The following is a 16,302-nucleotide window of genomic DNA, read 5'->3' as shown; positions in this document are numbered from 1 at the left end:
AAGAAGGAAATTCCACTCTAAAGTTAGGCGGTGCAGAGATGCCACAAACCACAGGGAAACGCGAAGGAGTAAACAGCACCAGTTGGATCTTAAACTTAATCTTGCCTTTTTAAATTTAGGAGAGTTTACGTGGACAACCACAGGACAGGGTGATACTGTGAATGTGTCCCATGCCTTCACAAGCCACCCATGTCTAGGAAGATATTTGGGGATGCTCAAGTAATTTGGGTTTCTAGAATTGTTTTGACCACCTTAGAGCACAGAATATGCTCTATGGTTTGTCTAGAGGCTTCTGAGAAGAGGCTGAGAGGCTGAAGACTGAGCTCAATTTTTAACCAAGTTTTAACTTATCAATCTCAGCCTGTTTTTCTAGCTATCGATGGGCTCCAGCACCCACCGCCCCCCCGACCCCCACCAGATGCTTCTTGATCTCTTTCCAGGCAGAGAGAACAGGCTGTCTGATGTCAGGACACCCCACGTCCAGATCTGGCAGAACATTACCACAAGGGCAAAGGGAGGGCCGTTTGGTGCATGGGGTTCTATGTAAGCAACTGAGACCTGGTTGTCTGCTCTTAAAGAAAGACATAGGGATGAAGAAACCAAGTAGCTCGGGCACTTCCCATACACCACTTTTTTAAGCCATTCAATCCTGAGAGGCATCATTATCCCTTTTACTGATGAGGGAACAAAGGCTTAGGGGAATTAAGCACTGTGCTCAAGGTCAAAGCAGCTCAAAGCCACCTTGCTGTTCAAGTTCAGGCCCATCCCCTTCCAGGTCTGCTACTGCAAGGCCCTAATACATGTTATGAGCTCACAGCAGAGGTCAGCACAGCAAGCGGTTACTGGTGGAGCTGCTACCGACCTTTGGTTCAGTCACAGCTCTGAGGCCACAGTGATGGGTTTGCTCCTGCCACTGTCAATCAGCTGCCCAGTGCCAGGCCTTCTTAGCCTGCCTTGTTTCCAAAACAGATGCTGCTGGGCACAAGGTAGGAATGGATCATCCCCCACAGATGGAGTAAAAAACCCTCAAAAGGTGAAACCCTTAGGGTGCAGGAGTACCATTCTGCCATGTTTTGTGAAAATCATCTTTAAAAAAAATAAATCAAGTAATATACTGCCCAACCCATACTGAGCTGGCTTTGTGAACTCATCAAACATCCTCAGGCCCTGTGCCTTTACTCACACTTTTTCCCCCTTATGAAATCTTTCCAAACATCTCCTGGGAACCACCATCCACAGCTCCAATTACGTCCTCCTCTGCTCTCAACAGAATTCACATACACCTGTTGTGGCACTTTCCTCACTGCTTCCAGTGACCTCTGTGTGCTGTCCCCCCAGCAGATGGAGACTTCTATGGGAGCAGTCTGAGCTTTAATCCTCCTCCTCCTAGGCAGAGCATCTAACCCAGTGCCTGGCACCTAATGCTGTACATGTTTGTTGAATCATAGTTTCAATGTGTATCTAAATTCCCAGATGGAAGGGATATCTGAAATAGCATAGGAATTTGCTCAAATACCTTGAGTTTTGTTCCTGTAAAAATGTCTCTTAAAAACTTGAGAGACAGGAGAGGGGGTCCTCTTCAGAGTACCCACAGGCAGGCGTGCAGTCCGCCCATCTGGATCTCCCTTTACATGTCCTACCCTCCCGCAACAAAAGCCCAGCCCCACGGCTGCCTGCGGATGCCCTCTGGTGGCTCTTCAGGGTAATGACAACACAAAGATGCCCGGAGAGTACGGGGTAGGCTCTTTATTGGGTGGTTATTGCTGTACGACAGGGGTCAGATGAGACACAAGCAGTGTCAGCCCCAGGAATGTGGCTCTCCTCTCCCAGTGGGTGTGTTTCTTCAGAAAATCCCACGAGGCTGGGACAAGTGAGCCCAAGGTTAGAAGTGGAACTGGAAAGCCTCGGTCGTGTGCTGCTTCCAGGGCTCCAGGCTGGGCAGCAGGGAGGAGATGCCCATGACGTGCCAGGTCTCCCCATCTGACACCATTGAGGTCTGGTAGGACAGCAGCTGCACCTCCGACTCTGCCAGGAGGTCTGGAAGTAGAAGAAACCCCTGATTGGCACAGGGCTTGGGGGAAGGAGAAGAAAGAGGCTGGGAGCAGGCTCACAAGCCTTGAGTTCCCAAGTTCAGCGTTGCAACGGGGGTGATGGTCTCAGAATCAAAGCTCTGAGACAGGGAACAAAGGGCTCTGCCCAGGTCCCTCACTATTCTGCAGGCTTTAGGAACACCCTGGCCATCAGGCAAGGCAGGGGAGGGAAGACCAGCCACAAAGAGCCAGAGCTGGACTTGCTGGCTGCCAGTTTTATCCATCAGCAAGGGGGAAAAGCAGGGGAAAGTTCCCCTGGGCAGCTGGCAACGATAGTGAAATTAGGCCCTTGGAGGCCTGTGGACACACTCACTCTCTGCCATACTTGGAAGTGCTCCAGAACTCCCAGTAGCTCGAGTGCCAGGGGACAGGAGCAGATCCAAGATGCCCATGACATCTGGAGGGGATGCCCTGACATGCTTTGTTGGATCAGGCTGGCCACCATCGGGCCTGCGGTCAGAAGGAAACCTGCAACTTAATTCTGAGCTCCTGGGATACAGCTCTACAGGCAGTTCTCAACTGTGTCCTTGCTGTGGTGAGCACCTGCCTAACAATAGGGGCTCTGGGGCCCTACCCCTGACGCACCGCTCCACGACCTTAGATAAGGCACTTAACCTCAGAACTCCATACTGGTTCTCCAAATGTTCTGGAACCTGCTGCAGATCCAGTGATGCCGGCAGGCATGGAGAGGGGCTGAGGGAGGCAAAAGTCCACGAGCCCAGTCCCAGGACAGAGCCCTCAACACACCCCCACCGCCGCCTCAAGGGCACCAGCCGGCACTACAGGTCCCTCCTCACCAATCATGGTCGGCAGCATGGCAGGGTTGGAGGGGTGAGTCCTGAACATGAGCAGGGGCAGGCCCCGGTGGAGAGGCACCTCTGGTCTGAAGACAGCTCCGTTGAGTGCCTGCAGCACAGGCGTGGTGCCCTGGACCCAGCCCACAGCCTGGTAGGGGGCACCTGCCAGGGCCACGGTCAGGAGGCATTCCCCGCAGCCCTGCTCCCCTGGTGCAGCAGGGCTGTGGGAAGTGGTTACCTGCAGAGAGAAGGCAAAAAGGCACAGTGACGCCCACCCCCTCCCTAGGCCTAATCGCCAATTTATAGGGCTTCAGCCCTGCTGACACGCCACTCTCAGCAATTCAGGGCGGGGGGGGGGCGGGGAGAGGGCAGATGGGGAAGCCACGAGGGGCGGCAGAGGCTAAGAGGATGTGCGGCGAGCTCCCGGAGTCTGCAGACTAACCAGGACCCCGGGTGCCGTGGTAAAGGAGCACTGGTTGGAGAATCAGGGGCCGAGCACGCCGGGCTAGCTCCCAGCTCCCAGCCGGGCTCCTCGATTTCCTCAGCTGTGAAGTGGGGCTACTGCTGCCCTTCCCACTCACAGAGCACTTATACACAAAGCACTTTCACGAGTATTAGTTCACTCGTAGTGATGCTCGGGGCCGGTGGTATCTGCACTCTGCAAGTGAAGAGATCACAGCTGCTTCTCACAGGCAGACGCTGTCACCTGCAGGACTGGCGCCCAGGGCTCCCGCTCCGGGAGCAGAGCTGCAAGGTGCTCTGAACGCAGGCGCTGACCCGGGCTGGAGGGGCTGGAGGGGAGGGGAGGGGTGGGGTGCGCACGTTGAGGCCGGCCTCTTTCACCAGCAGCTTGGCGTTCACCAGGTTCACCTCCGTCTGACGGGAAGCATCCTTCAGGAGGCCAACGATGACGGCGGGGGTCAGGCAGCTCCCAGAGTTCTTCAGGGACAATCCTGGGGACCCAGAGAAGCCGCCGTAAGGCCACTGTGTGTAGAACTACAAGGGAGTGGGCAGCACATCACTGGCCCCGAGCTCTGGGTCATGGCTCCTCTGACCTGGGGGCCCAACTCCAGCCTGCCAGGCAGTTCTGCTTTCCTCTGCAGGCAGAGAGGTGGCCGGGGTGGGGGACACACGGGGGGTCCAGGCCAGGACACCGGGGACGTTCTACACCAGTTTAAGAAGCTCTTCTCCAGAGCCCAGCCTAACTCTGCTGCTCCACACACCTGCCCCTGGCCTGTCCGTCATTCCCCAAAGGGACACTTGAAAAATATCCTACCCTCATCCCTACCCGGCACTCATGCCCTTGCCGGCCTCAGGAAATGGAAGCAGAAAGGGGCGACTAAAGCAGCTGGGCCCGCTTCCCTGTCTTGTCTCCTTGAGGCCTCGGCACCCTGGCCAGTGAGGCCCCTGGCTCGGCCCCTGCCTGGTACGGGCAATGCTCAGGGTCTACCTGCCTCCACTCCAGTCTCTCCCCAAGTGAGGGGATGCCCAATGGTCAACGGGGACGACAAGCCCCTGCAGGGTTCAGGGGACCGGGGCCCTCCCCGGTCTCTCAAGCATGCCTGCACAGGGCTGGACCCACTGCAAAGGCGGCCAGAGCCTGCGGAGGGGCAGACAGCCGGTGCTGCTCCCATCCCCACTCCCCGGAGAAGCAAATGCCCCTGCGGGCATCAGCCTGCCCGAGGGCCCACCTGAGGATGTCACAGAGCACAGAATGTCCTCACCACCTGCCTCGCCTGACACACCCACCCCGGCTTTCACTTCACAGGTGAAGAACTCACAGCTCAGAAAAGGGAAAGTCCCACAGCAGGTAAGCAACGGGGTCAAAACCAGAATAAAATGTGCTGTTGCTTCACCCGGACCCCCTCCACCAATCCTACTGCCTCTCATGTGAAATTCCAAATCTTACGGAGGCCCCTCTTGTACCCCAAACATGCACGTCTTTAAAAGACTGCATAAACGTGATTTACGAAAATTAAGTATATCTCCCAATAACTTTTTGTACCCATCCTCCTCAGTAGCAAGCAAGCCATGCTCAGACCAAACGTGAAACGCGGTCACAAGAGCGGGGTCACCTCTGAGTCCCTCACTGGTCTGTGGCCTGCAGCAGACACACCCGGTGGGTGTCGAGTCCACGCCCCTCTTCCCTCTCCCTCTGCAGAGTTCCCGGCTCACCCTGTGTTACCACCTGGATGGTCCCTGTGGGGGACCCAGCCCAGGCTTGCATCAGTGCCCCAAGAGCTTCTGCCAGACCAATCCAAGGCTTGGTGTGTGGAGAGAAGGCACTGGTAAGGGCCTGGGCGTTTACCTGCAGAGAAAGGGGAGCAGGGCAGAGGTCAGGAAGGGATGGGACAGGGCACACCTGCCCAACTCGGCTCCCAAACAAGGTCTTACTGCTGAGACTCAGCTCCATGTGGAGAGCAGGTGGCATGGGGCCACGCTTGCTTTGGGTGCCTGGGGAGTGACAAACTCCATTAGCCACCTACAACGTGACAACAACCTGTTCCCATAGCTGAGGAGAGCTATAGAGCCAGAAAAGGGCACAAAAGGCTAAGACCAGGGGCTTCCCTGGTGGCGCAGTGGTTGAGAGTCCGCCTGCCGATGCAGGGGACACGGGTTCGTGCCCTGGTCTGGGAAGATCCCACATGCCGTGGAGCGGCTGGGCCTGTGAGCCATGGCCACTGAGCCTGCACGTCCAGAGCCTGTGCTCCTCAACAGGAAAGGCCACAACAGTGAGAGGCCCATGTACTGCAAAAAAATTAAAAAATAACAAATAAATAAAAAAGGCTACGACCACTTCAAACTGCCAGAAGGGAGTGGGAAGATGGGGAGAAGGACATCTCCCTCTTCTCTGAACATGTGCCAGCACCCCCAACCCACTCCACCGGAGACTTGTTTCTCCTGTGCTGGGGAAGGAAGATAGGTCTTTGACATAAAACGTATGGGGAGGGCTTCCCTGGTGGTGCAGTGGTTAAGGATCCGCCTGCCCACACAGGGGACACGGGTTCGAGCCCTGGTCTGGGAAGAGTCCATAGGCCGCGGAGCAACTAAGCCCATGCGCCACAACTACTGAGCCTGCGCTCTAGAGCCCACGTGCCACAACTACTGAGCCCATGTGTTGCAACTACTGAAGCCCTCGCGTCTAGAGCCCGTGCTCCGCAACAAGAGAAGCCACCGCAATGAGAAGCCCGCGCACCGCAACGAAGAGTAGCCCCCGCTCGCCGCAACTAGAGAAAGCCCACGCACAGCAACAAAGACCCAACGCAGCCAAAACTAAATAAATAAAATAAATACATTTAAAAAAAAATTAAAATACAAAAACAAAAACATACGGGGAGTCACAGATCACTTGGACCTAGAGTGGTGTGTCCCTCTGGGATGGCATTCCTAATTTGCCTTCATTTTTATTTTCCATGTTGATTTTTTAAAATGTGTTTTTACATTGTCACAAAACACTCTGTCAAAATAACACAATTTGTAAGGCTGGATTTATATACCTTTTTTTTTTTGGTCATGCCGCGCAGCTTGTGGAATCTCAGTTCGCCAACAAGGGATTGAACCTAGGCCATGGCGGTGAAAGCGCAGAATCCTAAACACTAGACCACCAGGGAACTCCCTGGATTCACACACTTTTGATGATCCTATCACTCTTTAAAAGTTGACTCCTGTGAAGTCCACCACAGGCCTGCTAGGCAGTTGAAGAAGGCAGAAGCCATGTAATCTTCTGACGTTGTAAGTCTATGGTCCGGCTGGCTGGACCCCCAGCAGGGGCTTGATAACAAATACCAGCTTGTTCTGTGTCAAAATGTCTATTCCACCTTGTGGCTCTGAGTTAAGTATCTGGCCACTTATGCTGAGGCAACTTGTAAAGAGAACCATCTAAGAAGGATTTAATTAGAAACCCGGGTTGGATGCAAATCAATCAGGCAGCTCTAAGATGTAATGAAAAGAAAACGTGGACGCTTATATTCCTGTTTTCATAAAGATACAACTGGCAGAGAATTAAAGAAGAGAGACTTGTGATGACAGAAACAACCAAGGAGGCGGGACCCCCCGAGCAGACCCTTCTGTGTGAGGGGCATCCTGGTGTGATCGCACCCTGCGGCCGGGCCCCCTTTGATTCTCTCCCAAGGGCACAGAAAGGGCAGTGAGTCCCAGAGCTGCAGGGGAAGGACTGAAGGGCCAGGCCACAGCTGGGGTGTGAAAGCCTGCAGCAGGCAGCAGGAAAGTGCTCAACTGAGAATGCCCCAAAGGCAGGCGCCACGCTTGGTCAGGTGCACAAGCCAGGGCGGTGCTTCCCCCAGGTCTGCTGAGTAAAAGGAGTGTCTGTCTTCTCCAGAAGATGAGTGGGAGGCTCCAGGAAGAGCCAATGCACTGGGGCACCAACCTGACCCTAATGCTAGTCTGTGCCTCACGTCAGAGCAGAACTAAACTGGAGAGGACCCGGTAAAGAATGAGGGAGAGAGGAGTTTCCCATGTGACAAACGTGTCTTTCTTACAAATGCCTACTCTACCCCACCAGCCGTTGTGGCTGGAGAGTTCAATTTGCCTAAGTTTAACAATTTGACTAGGAGATGTGACCTCTTAAGTAAGAAGGGGACATTTTGTGGGCCCATTTGGTGGAGCTGGTGTTGAGTCCCCGTCATGAAAAGGCCCGGAATGCCACCACTCCCTGAATAACTCATAAGGGCTGCACCGCTGAGGGCTGTACCCTGCCTTGTGAGTGGACAGAAAAAAGAAAAGCCCAGCCCAGACTGAGTGGCAATGGTCACGGTGGCCCAAACCACCGTGGCTGGGTCCCGACCAGCCTCACGGGGGAGGAAGGAACCGCTCAGAAGCCCACGGCATGCAAAGGGAGTGAGAAAGCGTGCCCTGTCTTGAGAAGCCCACAGACACAGCGCAGAGAGAGGGTGCAGACCTGGATGGGTACGTGTCTTTGGTGACCACCGAGCTGTGGCCACTGCCAGGCTGTCCCAGCCTGCCCATCGCACCTGTGATGGCTGCCCCCGAGGAGCCCTCCTACGGGACAGCAGTGGGCTCCTTTACTTTCTCAGGGTGTAGAGGCCACAGTGGCCTGGGCTCTTGAACCAGGGCCGGCAGGGTTGAATAAAGCATCCTGTGTCTCTCCTGCCGCAGTTCTGTCCTCAGAAGCGAAAACGCCTGTGTTGAGGGTCAGCCAGGAGGGTCAGGGACTACCCCCCAGCCGCGCCCCAACTCTCATTCGTTATTGGTTAAATGCTCCAGGCAGAGCCACATGAACTGCAGAGAAGCTTACATGCTTTTGGTTTTGGTGGTGTTTTTTTTGTTGTTGTTGTTTGTCCTCTGAGAACTTAGAATTTAATTAAGAACTAAGATATCAACTCATGAAACCTCAATAATAGGAGAGAAGGTGGCTCACTGCAAAAGGGTCGGGATGGAGCTAGGAAGGCCAAGCAAGTCTTCGTGAAGGTGGCGTGCGAGCCCCTTGATGGACAGCTATGCCTTCCTTACTCACCTCCATGTCCCCAAAGGGCTCTGACAGTACCTGGTACCCACTGGAGCTTAGGGACCATCTGGAGACTAAGTGAATGAGACAGGACTTGAAGTATAAGTCAGGTTCAGCTTGGAAGAGGAACACATGCCAGGAAGGGCCCACTGTGAGCGCAGTCAAGAAACCATGATTTGGGGAGAGAAAGGGGGTCAGCTGGCTTGGAGGGTTCCTATGGGGAAGATGGGCGCAGGCTTCTGGGCAGCGCAAATCTACCCAGGGTTCTAAGAGAGATGGGATGAAAGGCGAGAGCGCGGGGTTACAAGGCGAGAATGCCCTCTCAGGGCTTTCTCCACAGGCCGTCCCCCACCTGCCCCTACCTCGGGCATCCTGCCATCATGCCAGCCACACTCCTTCTCTCCCAAGGCCTGTGGAGAACAAAGGAGCCTTTCTGCAGAGGCAGGGCACTGGGAAAAACCACAGTCTCAGCAGTGAGCCTACAACATAAACAAGCTAAGCTGGCTCCTTGCTGCCGGGCCTCAGCTCTCAAGGCTAAGCAGGGGCAGCTCCTGCCACCCCACCCAGAGCGCTGGCTCAAGTACAGTCCCTTATCTTCGGCTCCCAGGGCTGAATCTGGTCCCAGCAACAACATGCCCTTCTGCAACTCCTCCCTCTGACCTCCGGGCCCAGCCCCACGCGGCATACTTACGACTCCCGTCAGAGATTTCCCCTTCACCATGTCCACGAACTGGATGGCAATCTCCTCCCCGCAGCGGCTCTGGGCCTCCTTGGTGCTGGCGCCCAGGTGGGGGCAGCTGATGACGTTCTCGTGGTCCACCAAGGCCCGGTCCCGGGGTGGCTCCTGCCCAGAAAGAGACATCTCTGGGTGGGCTGCTACAGTTGGCCCCAGGGTGTTGGAGGGGAAGAGGGCAGGGATGATATTGCCTCCTACTTCCGTTTTGTCTGGGTGGTCCCTGGACTCATCACAGCAGAGTAGACAGAGCTGTAGACCGGATTCCAGTCTCAGCTCCACCACTTACTACCTATGTGCTTTTGGGCAAATCTCCATCTCTCTGAGCCTCAGTTTCCCTATCTATAAAATGGGTTACTACTACCTATCTCCTAACACTATTATGGAGATTATGCAGTAATAAAGGAGGTTCTCAACCAGTGGTAGCTGTTATAGCTGATATTGGTTTTTCCCCTCTAACCCCTGCCCCAAGTCCAGTCCACCCGTCAGCACTTACTGTCAGCTCTTAGCACAGAGGCAGGCTCTTTGTGGGCATTCCGCATGGGTGTTGTATCCTGGTTCTCACCAGGACAGGTGGCCCACCTGGCCACCCCTACCCCACCCTCCAGTGCCCCTTCCACCCCTTCTGCTCACCGGGCACAATGTAGGGGCCTTGGACATGTTACTTAGGCCTCCTCTCTTCCGGTCATTCTCCCCAGGACTCTATCGGCTCCCACGGGATTTGGCCACATAGGTCTGTGAGTGCCGGCCGCAGAGTAGTAAGTGCCATGGGGAGGCCAAAGAGAGCAGGGGGAAGGTGCTGTGTTAGGGAGATGGCGATATAAACAAGGGTCAGGCACACCCTTGCTTTCAAGGAGCTGGCGATGTAGCTGAGAGAGATGGCCAGGACCACAAACCCAACGCATGCTGTGCCCTAGGCAGGGAACAGACACTGAGTGCTACAGGAGGTCAGAGGGCCAGGGTCTTGCCAAGGCCACAAAGCTGGTAACCAGCAAACCCCCACTGCCTAATCCAAAGCCCGTGATTTTTCCCCGATCTCCGATGCTGAGGTGGGATTTTTAAGAGAGGTGGACAGGATTCAAGTGGAAATGCTATCGGGTGTGAGGGCAGGATGGGGGCAGTGGGTGAGCAGATGCTATATCTCTGCTCCTGCACAGAGACCTAGGGACAGCAGCCTCTGGGACCAGGGGAACACATCTAACCAGTATCCTCAGCTTCCTTCCCTCTGCGGGAAGAGAGGAAGGGAAAGGAAAGCCAACAGACACTGGGTGCAATGTCTTCTTGGCAGTGGGGTTCGTTTCACCAGAGATCTGTATCAATATCTTAAACCCCTCTCTGCCTGCCCCAAATCCTCCACCTCAGAACTGATCTGCTGCTGTGTCTTCCTCTGAACTTATCAATAGGGTAGCCGTTCAGGAGCCTGAGCCCAGGAATGGGTCCTATATAAACTCTGAGTTTTGCAGAAGACAGCACGGCTGCCTCTGTACCAGGCTCTGCACTGGGCTCCTCAAACCACAGACGTGTAACTTTTGGCGACACAATTTCTCCCGCTAGAGACAGGAAGCTCAAGGTCTTGGCACGGCTGGGCTTGCAACCCAAGTCCCTCTGCTCTGGTTTCCCCTCCCCACCGACACTGAGAAGGGACTCACCTCTGTGAAAACGTCCAGTGCAGCTCCAGCACACCGACCCGACTGCAGGGCCCGGAGCAGGGCGCCTTCGTCCACAATCCCTCCGCGAGCACAGTTCACCACACGCACCCCCTTCTTGCACTGGGCAAAGGTGCTGTCATTCAGCAGGCCTGGAATGGACGGAGGAGATTTCCTGCGGCACTGGTGTGGGGTTCCCCGTGCTCTCCCCACTGCACTGGCAACCACACCAGCTCCATGGCAACCACACCGGCTCCATGACAACCACACCGGCTCCATGGCAACCACACCGGCTCCATGACAACCGCACCGCCTCCATGGCAACCACACCGGCTCCATGACAACCACACCGGCTCCATGGCAACCGCACTGGCTCCATGGCAACTGCACCGGCTCCAAAGGCCCTCTCTCCCTCCCACCAGCTCTTCCCCACACACCTCCTTTCTGGGGGACCACGAAAGGTCACTGCTCCCTTCTCAGATGCTCTGGGGCAGGAGTCCTTGTCATGGATTTGGACCAGACCCAGTTTAGAAACATCCCAAATATTCCCGAGATATTAGTGCTTCCTGCAGTGGTCCCAGGAAGTACTCATGGGTTCGCTGGTCCTACATGTTGACCCAGCCCATCCAGACCTTGTGCATTTCCAGCTAACTCACCCCTCCTCGGTCTGATGCAAGGCCGTGTAACAAAACATCACCATGCTCCAAGCTCACAGGATCTGGATGGGCCACCGCCACAGCTGGTCCCCAGCATAGGCGGAAAGGCCAGACTGAGGGCCCACCCTTATCTGTTCTGTGGCTTCTGTGGCCAACCCACAAGGTAGGGGCACACCTACCTGTGGTGGAAGGCAGGAGAGGTGTGTGCACAGTGATAAAGTCACAGAGAGGCCAGATCTCCTCCAAGGGCACCTGCTGCACACCGAAGGAGGCCGAGACCTCTGGCGAAATGATGGGGTCATACCCTATGGTCTGGGGAAGTCAGAGAGGGAGAGTAAGTGTCACTGTTCATTATTAGCACTGGTATTATTAGTCACGGCAACCATTTATGGAACACTGACCCTATGCCCTGCACTACAGTTAAGCCTTCCCCAACACCTGTCTACCTCTCACGACAATACAACCGCGTTGGCACTATTCTTCTTCCTTCATTAGAGCTGAAGGAGGTGGAGCTTACACACTGGAGGGGGCGGCGTCAGAGTTCAAAGGCAGGTTCGCCCACCTCCAAGCTCTGAACCACGAACGGGTGCAGGAACAGCTGGTGTGCGGTTGGACCAGTGGAGCTCAGACACCCTTGGAATGTGGGGAGCCCACGTGAGGCAGGATGATCCTGCGGGAAGCAGTGACGCGGTCAGAGGGCACGAGGGAAACGGGGGAGAAGCTGGCTGCAGCCGGAGGCCCCACAGGCCAGAAGACAGAGGCAGGTGCACCGCCCACTTCAACAGAGTGAGGAAGAGATGAGGGAGGAGGGCAGTGGTGGTGCTGAGCGCGTTACCAAGGAGACGGGCCTCGCCACTGGGGAAGAGGGTGAAACACCAGTGCTGACACCAGCGGGGAGAGTACGGTCCCCTCTCTTGAAGTTTCTTTTAACAAGACTTAAAGTGCATCTCGTTTTGGAAGGCATAACTTGGTGACTAATCGTGCAGAGAGGTATAAATGACTAATGACAAATCCTTTCAACAAGGCAGGTTTGACTGGGGTGGGGAAGGACATCAAGAGGAGGAAAGTGAGACATAAAGGCACCGTGGGTGGGGAGGACCCAGAAAGAAGCCTGGTCTGGGCTGGCTGGGGAGGGGGTGGGCCCCCAAAGCAGAGGGACCTCCCTGAGGCTGCGGAAACGGAGGGAAGTTTGACTCCTGGGAGATGGGGACAGACAAGAAACTCGGGGGTGTAAACTTCATCAACCCTATGAAATCAGCTAAAGGTCATCACATATTGATGGGAAGAGGGAAAGTTGGGGAAGACAAAGCTCAGGAGAAGGAAGAAAAGACACAGACTCATAGCTTGTATTGGCAAACATCTTTAGCATTCACTGTGTCTCAAACCTCCTTAGGTACTATAATTTCCCTGTTTTACATAGGAGGAAACTAAGGTGGAGGTTAAATGATCCAGCCAAGGTCATAAGAGTAGCAAGTGGTAGAGCTGGGACACAAGTATTCTGACGCCAGGGCCTGCACTCCTAATGCCTACCCTGTAATCAGGGGTGGGGTGAGCAGCCCACAGTCCCACCTGAGAAAACAGGAGTAGAATGAGATGGAAACATCTCTCCCACATCAGAAGGAATCTTGGGTGTCAGCCACACACCTCTCAGCAGGGACAATTCTTTAAAGGTTGCCAAGGCAGCACAAGCAGCAGGGATGCATGTGCAACCAGGTGAGAAGCATCCACCGCTTGCAACAGCAAAGACCTACCCACTTTCTGCCTGGTCTGCCCAGGAAGTCTTCCCAGGGCTCTCTCCATGGGCTTGATCCATGTCTCAAAGGCATGGGTGTCCTCCAGAAGGCCGGACAGCCGACTGAGCTGGGCAGGCTGGCAGGACCCAGGATACGGCCTCTGAACCAGTGAACCAGGAGCTGGACCTGAGTCCTGCCTCAGTCACTGTCGACTGTGTGTCAAGGTGCAAGTCAGTGCCTCCAGACCTGGGTCCTCAACTCTACATAAAGAAGCAGGTGGATGATTTCAAAGTCACCCCCTGCTCTGACTTCCAACAATTCAACATTCCATGAAAAGAAAGCTCCCTTAGCCCTGAGAAAATGTTCAGAGTTGGCCCAGGATTAAACAAAAACAAACAGAAAGAACTTCAACAGTGGTCATCTGTGGGTGGTAGGATTAATTTTTCTCCTTTATGCTTTCCTACGCTCGTTTAACTTTCCCCCACTGATCATGAATTTCTTTTGAAATTAGGGAAATGTACAAGTTATTTTAGAAAATAATGGCACAGAAGATTGCTATATCAAGTCAACACTCCTAGAGAAGAAACTGAAAACAGTTATGAACGAGGTGTCACTTTTGGATCATGTTTTGCATCATCAGCCTTGTGGGACAAACGCCAGGTGGGTCCCACTCCGACCTCCAGCAGAGGCTTGGGAGAAAGAGGCTTCCTCCCTGACGCCCTACAGGCTTGTGAGCTCGGGACCGCCTCAGCCCTACATGGCCATTCCCCCAGATGTAACCTCCTCCTTTCTCTTGGGGAGAATGAAACGCCCAGGGGAGCGGAGAGGATCCTGCCCTTGTCCTCACAAGTCTTCTTTGTCTGTGGGCTCTGAGGCTGGTTGGAACAACGGCCCCATTCATTTCTAAGCCAGATGTGCTTTTCCTCATGTGGAGTGGGAAGAGGACAGGGACACCAACGGAGGTCACCCAGCCAAGCCCGATGGAGGGGGTTCACACAACTCTATTGGCTCTGTGCTCCTAGGAGCCAAGAATCAGCACGTGGCTGCCGGGAGGAAGGGTCCTGCAGGCCAAGCCTGGCCCAGTGCCGCTGCTGCAGCTGCCTGGGGCTAAAGGGAAGTGGACGGCGTGGGGTTGGGGGGAAGGGGAGGGATAGGCATCTGCCAGTGGTCAGCAGGCCCCGACTCAGCTTTCTTTCACAGAGAAACAGTACCTCGTTCATCTGCGGACAACTGCAGGGGAAGAATTCTACCCTGTTCTCATTTTTCACTCTAAATACCCAGGGCGGACAGGAGCTGAGCTCAACTAAGGGCTGGGGTTCTTATATCAGGGGACCACGTTGCCAGAGATAAAAAGGGTGATATCAGGCCCGGGAGACCAATCCTGAGTCGGGTCCTAATGTATCCTGGATAGGTCAGATGTCCTCATGTGCAGAAGTCAGGGCACTCGCGGTTACACACATCTATTATTCCTAGAGAGGAGACTTGGGGAGCTGCATAAAGGGATGCCCCACCTCACCCTGTCCCAGGACTCCTGATGTTGGGGCAGCAGAGGAGCCCTAGATTTTCAAGCGGTGCTCCAGGGTGACCTCCGAGCTGCCGTCCTAGAAGGTGGCCTTGGGAGGCTGAGCATGCTGCTCTGGTCCCCTGGCCGACCGTGGATGGAGGAGAGCAAGGAGGCCTCCAACGTAAAGGGGCTCCAACAGGGGAGCCTAATGGTCATGCCCTCTCTCTACCCCAGAGCCAGTCTTCAGGCTTAGCATTGGTGCTGTCCCCCAACACGATGAAGTCTTACACAGAAACTCAGTATAAAACCAGATCGATTCAAAGGTGCAGAGGTGAAGACCCAGAGCCCCACCACCTGCTCTCTTTCTGGGCCCATACCCCAGGTCCTTATTCTATATCTGAAAATATTTGAACATCACTGCTCTAGGGCAGTAGGAATTCCAGGTACAAGACTGAGATGGCAGCTGCCTGTCCTACGAATGGCTGAGCACAGGGACACGGGGCAGGGACTGATAACGAGCAGGGATCAGGAATAAAGACGGCGGTGGTGGAGTGGGGCAAAGAGCACCAGATTGGAACTCAGGAGGCCCAGAGTCTGAGCTGGACTCCACCCCTTACTCGTCCTATTATCTTGAGTGTACCACATAACCTCCCTGGGCCTCAGTTTCCTTATCTGTAAAACTGGGGTAATAATATTGACCCCAGAGGGTCATTGTAAGCACAGTATCTAACAGAGCAGATCTCAGTAAATATTAGCAGGACCTGAAAGAATCGGTGACAACTGGTGCCTCGGGTTCAATGTCCATCCCTCTGGGCTAACGTCAGACTCATCACAACACTGACCACAAAGAAACTGTGAAGAGATGCTGGTCTGCTCCTCACAGAAAACCCTGAAAAGAAAGTGCAAGGCTCAGCCCCTGGCTGGCTGGGGCCTGTTGACCCATTCTAGGGGACAGGCCAGCTTGAATGAGTTGAGCCTCCAGAGTTATAACCTGTTATCCAGCAACACTATTGAGAAAAAGTTTCAAGCAGAAAGAACATTACAGAGTGTAAGACCCAAATGACACTAGCAGGCTGCAGGCTGTCAGAATTATCCTGAAACCCACATCTGCACCTGTGGCTCAAAGCAAAGACAGCAGCTGCTCTAAGGCTCCTTCTAGGCCTGTGCTGGAATAAGTGGGCTTTTCCCCCACCGATCCCCACCTGGCTAAGCTCCCCCTTCCTTAAGTGACCAGAGAGTCACAAAGAAAGGAAGGGAAAGGGGTGCTCCACCCCCAGTATCTGAGCCCAAGAAGGTCTCTCCTTACAGCTTCTGTGATATGAAGGGGAGCCCTTTTTTTTTAAAACTATTTAATAGCTTTTATTCTACACATTTATAAAAGTAACAGTTTTACCAGGGAAATAGTTTTCACCCAACCACCATATATCTGAAAGTATTATGTTGAAGTATAAACTCAAAATGAGGCCAAGTAGGCTCAGTAATACTGGGGCTCATAATGTAGGAGCTGAGACTTCCCCAGTCTGGAGGAGTTCCATGACCCTAGAAGAGCAGGTACTGTTGCCACTTGGAGCAAGAATGGTAGACAGAGGTCCTGCATCAGCAACACTTTTTAGTATTGGTGAAAATGAAAACCGTCCATCTGTTTTGATACTTGTTCA

The 16,302-nt window shown here is 54.3% G+C and overlaps 1 protein-coding gene across 3 annotated transcripts in view; it reads right to left on the bottom strand.

Moving 5' to 3' along the window:
* Window positions 1-1,731: 1,731 nt before the first annotated feature.
* PHGDH (phosphoglycerate dehydrogenase) overlaps window positions 1,732-16,302 on the bottom strand; it is a 32,074-nt gene continuing 17,503 nt past the window's right edge. Inside the window, exons 6-13 of one of the 3 annotated variants that reach the window (XM_060090368.1) lie at window positions 11,587-11,719; window positions 10,755-10,903; window positions 9,064-9,216; window positions 8,735-8,782; window positions 5,063-5,195; window positions 3,758-3,840; window positions 2,888-3,125; window positions 1,732-2,037 (exon numbers count right to left, since the gene is read on the bottom strand). In XM_060090368.1, coding sequence (XP_059946351.1) covers window positions 1,883-2,037; window positions 2,888-3,125; window positions 3,758-3,840; window positions 5,063-5,195; window positions 8,735-8,782; window positions 9,064-9,216; window positions 10,755-10,903; window positions 11,587-11,719 — 1,092 coding nt within the window. In that variant the 3' untranslated portion in view covers window positions 1,732-1,882. Of the gene's footprint in view, window positions 2,038-2,887; window positions 3,126-3,709; window positions 3,841-5,062; window positions 5,196-8,734; window positions 8,783-9,063; window positions 9,217-10,754; window positions 10,904-11,586; window positions 11,720-16,302 lie in introns of all 3 variants that reach the window. The other 2 variants (XM_060090366.1, XM_060090367.1) reach the window with 2 other exon arrangements.

This window comes from Mesoplodon densirostris, chromosome 2 (assembly GCF_025265405.1).
Source record: "Mesoplodon densirostris isolate mMesDen1 chromosome 2, mMesDen1 primary haplotype, whole genome shotgun sequence".
NCBI classification, from domain to species: Eukaryota; Metazoa; Chordata; class Mammalia; order Artiodactyla; family Ziphiidae; genus Mesoplodon; species Mesoplodon densirostris.
The sequence above is the reverse complement of the archived record's forward strand: the minus strand, read 5'-3'. Positions and strand labels throughout refer to the sequence as shown.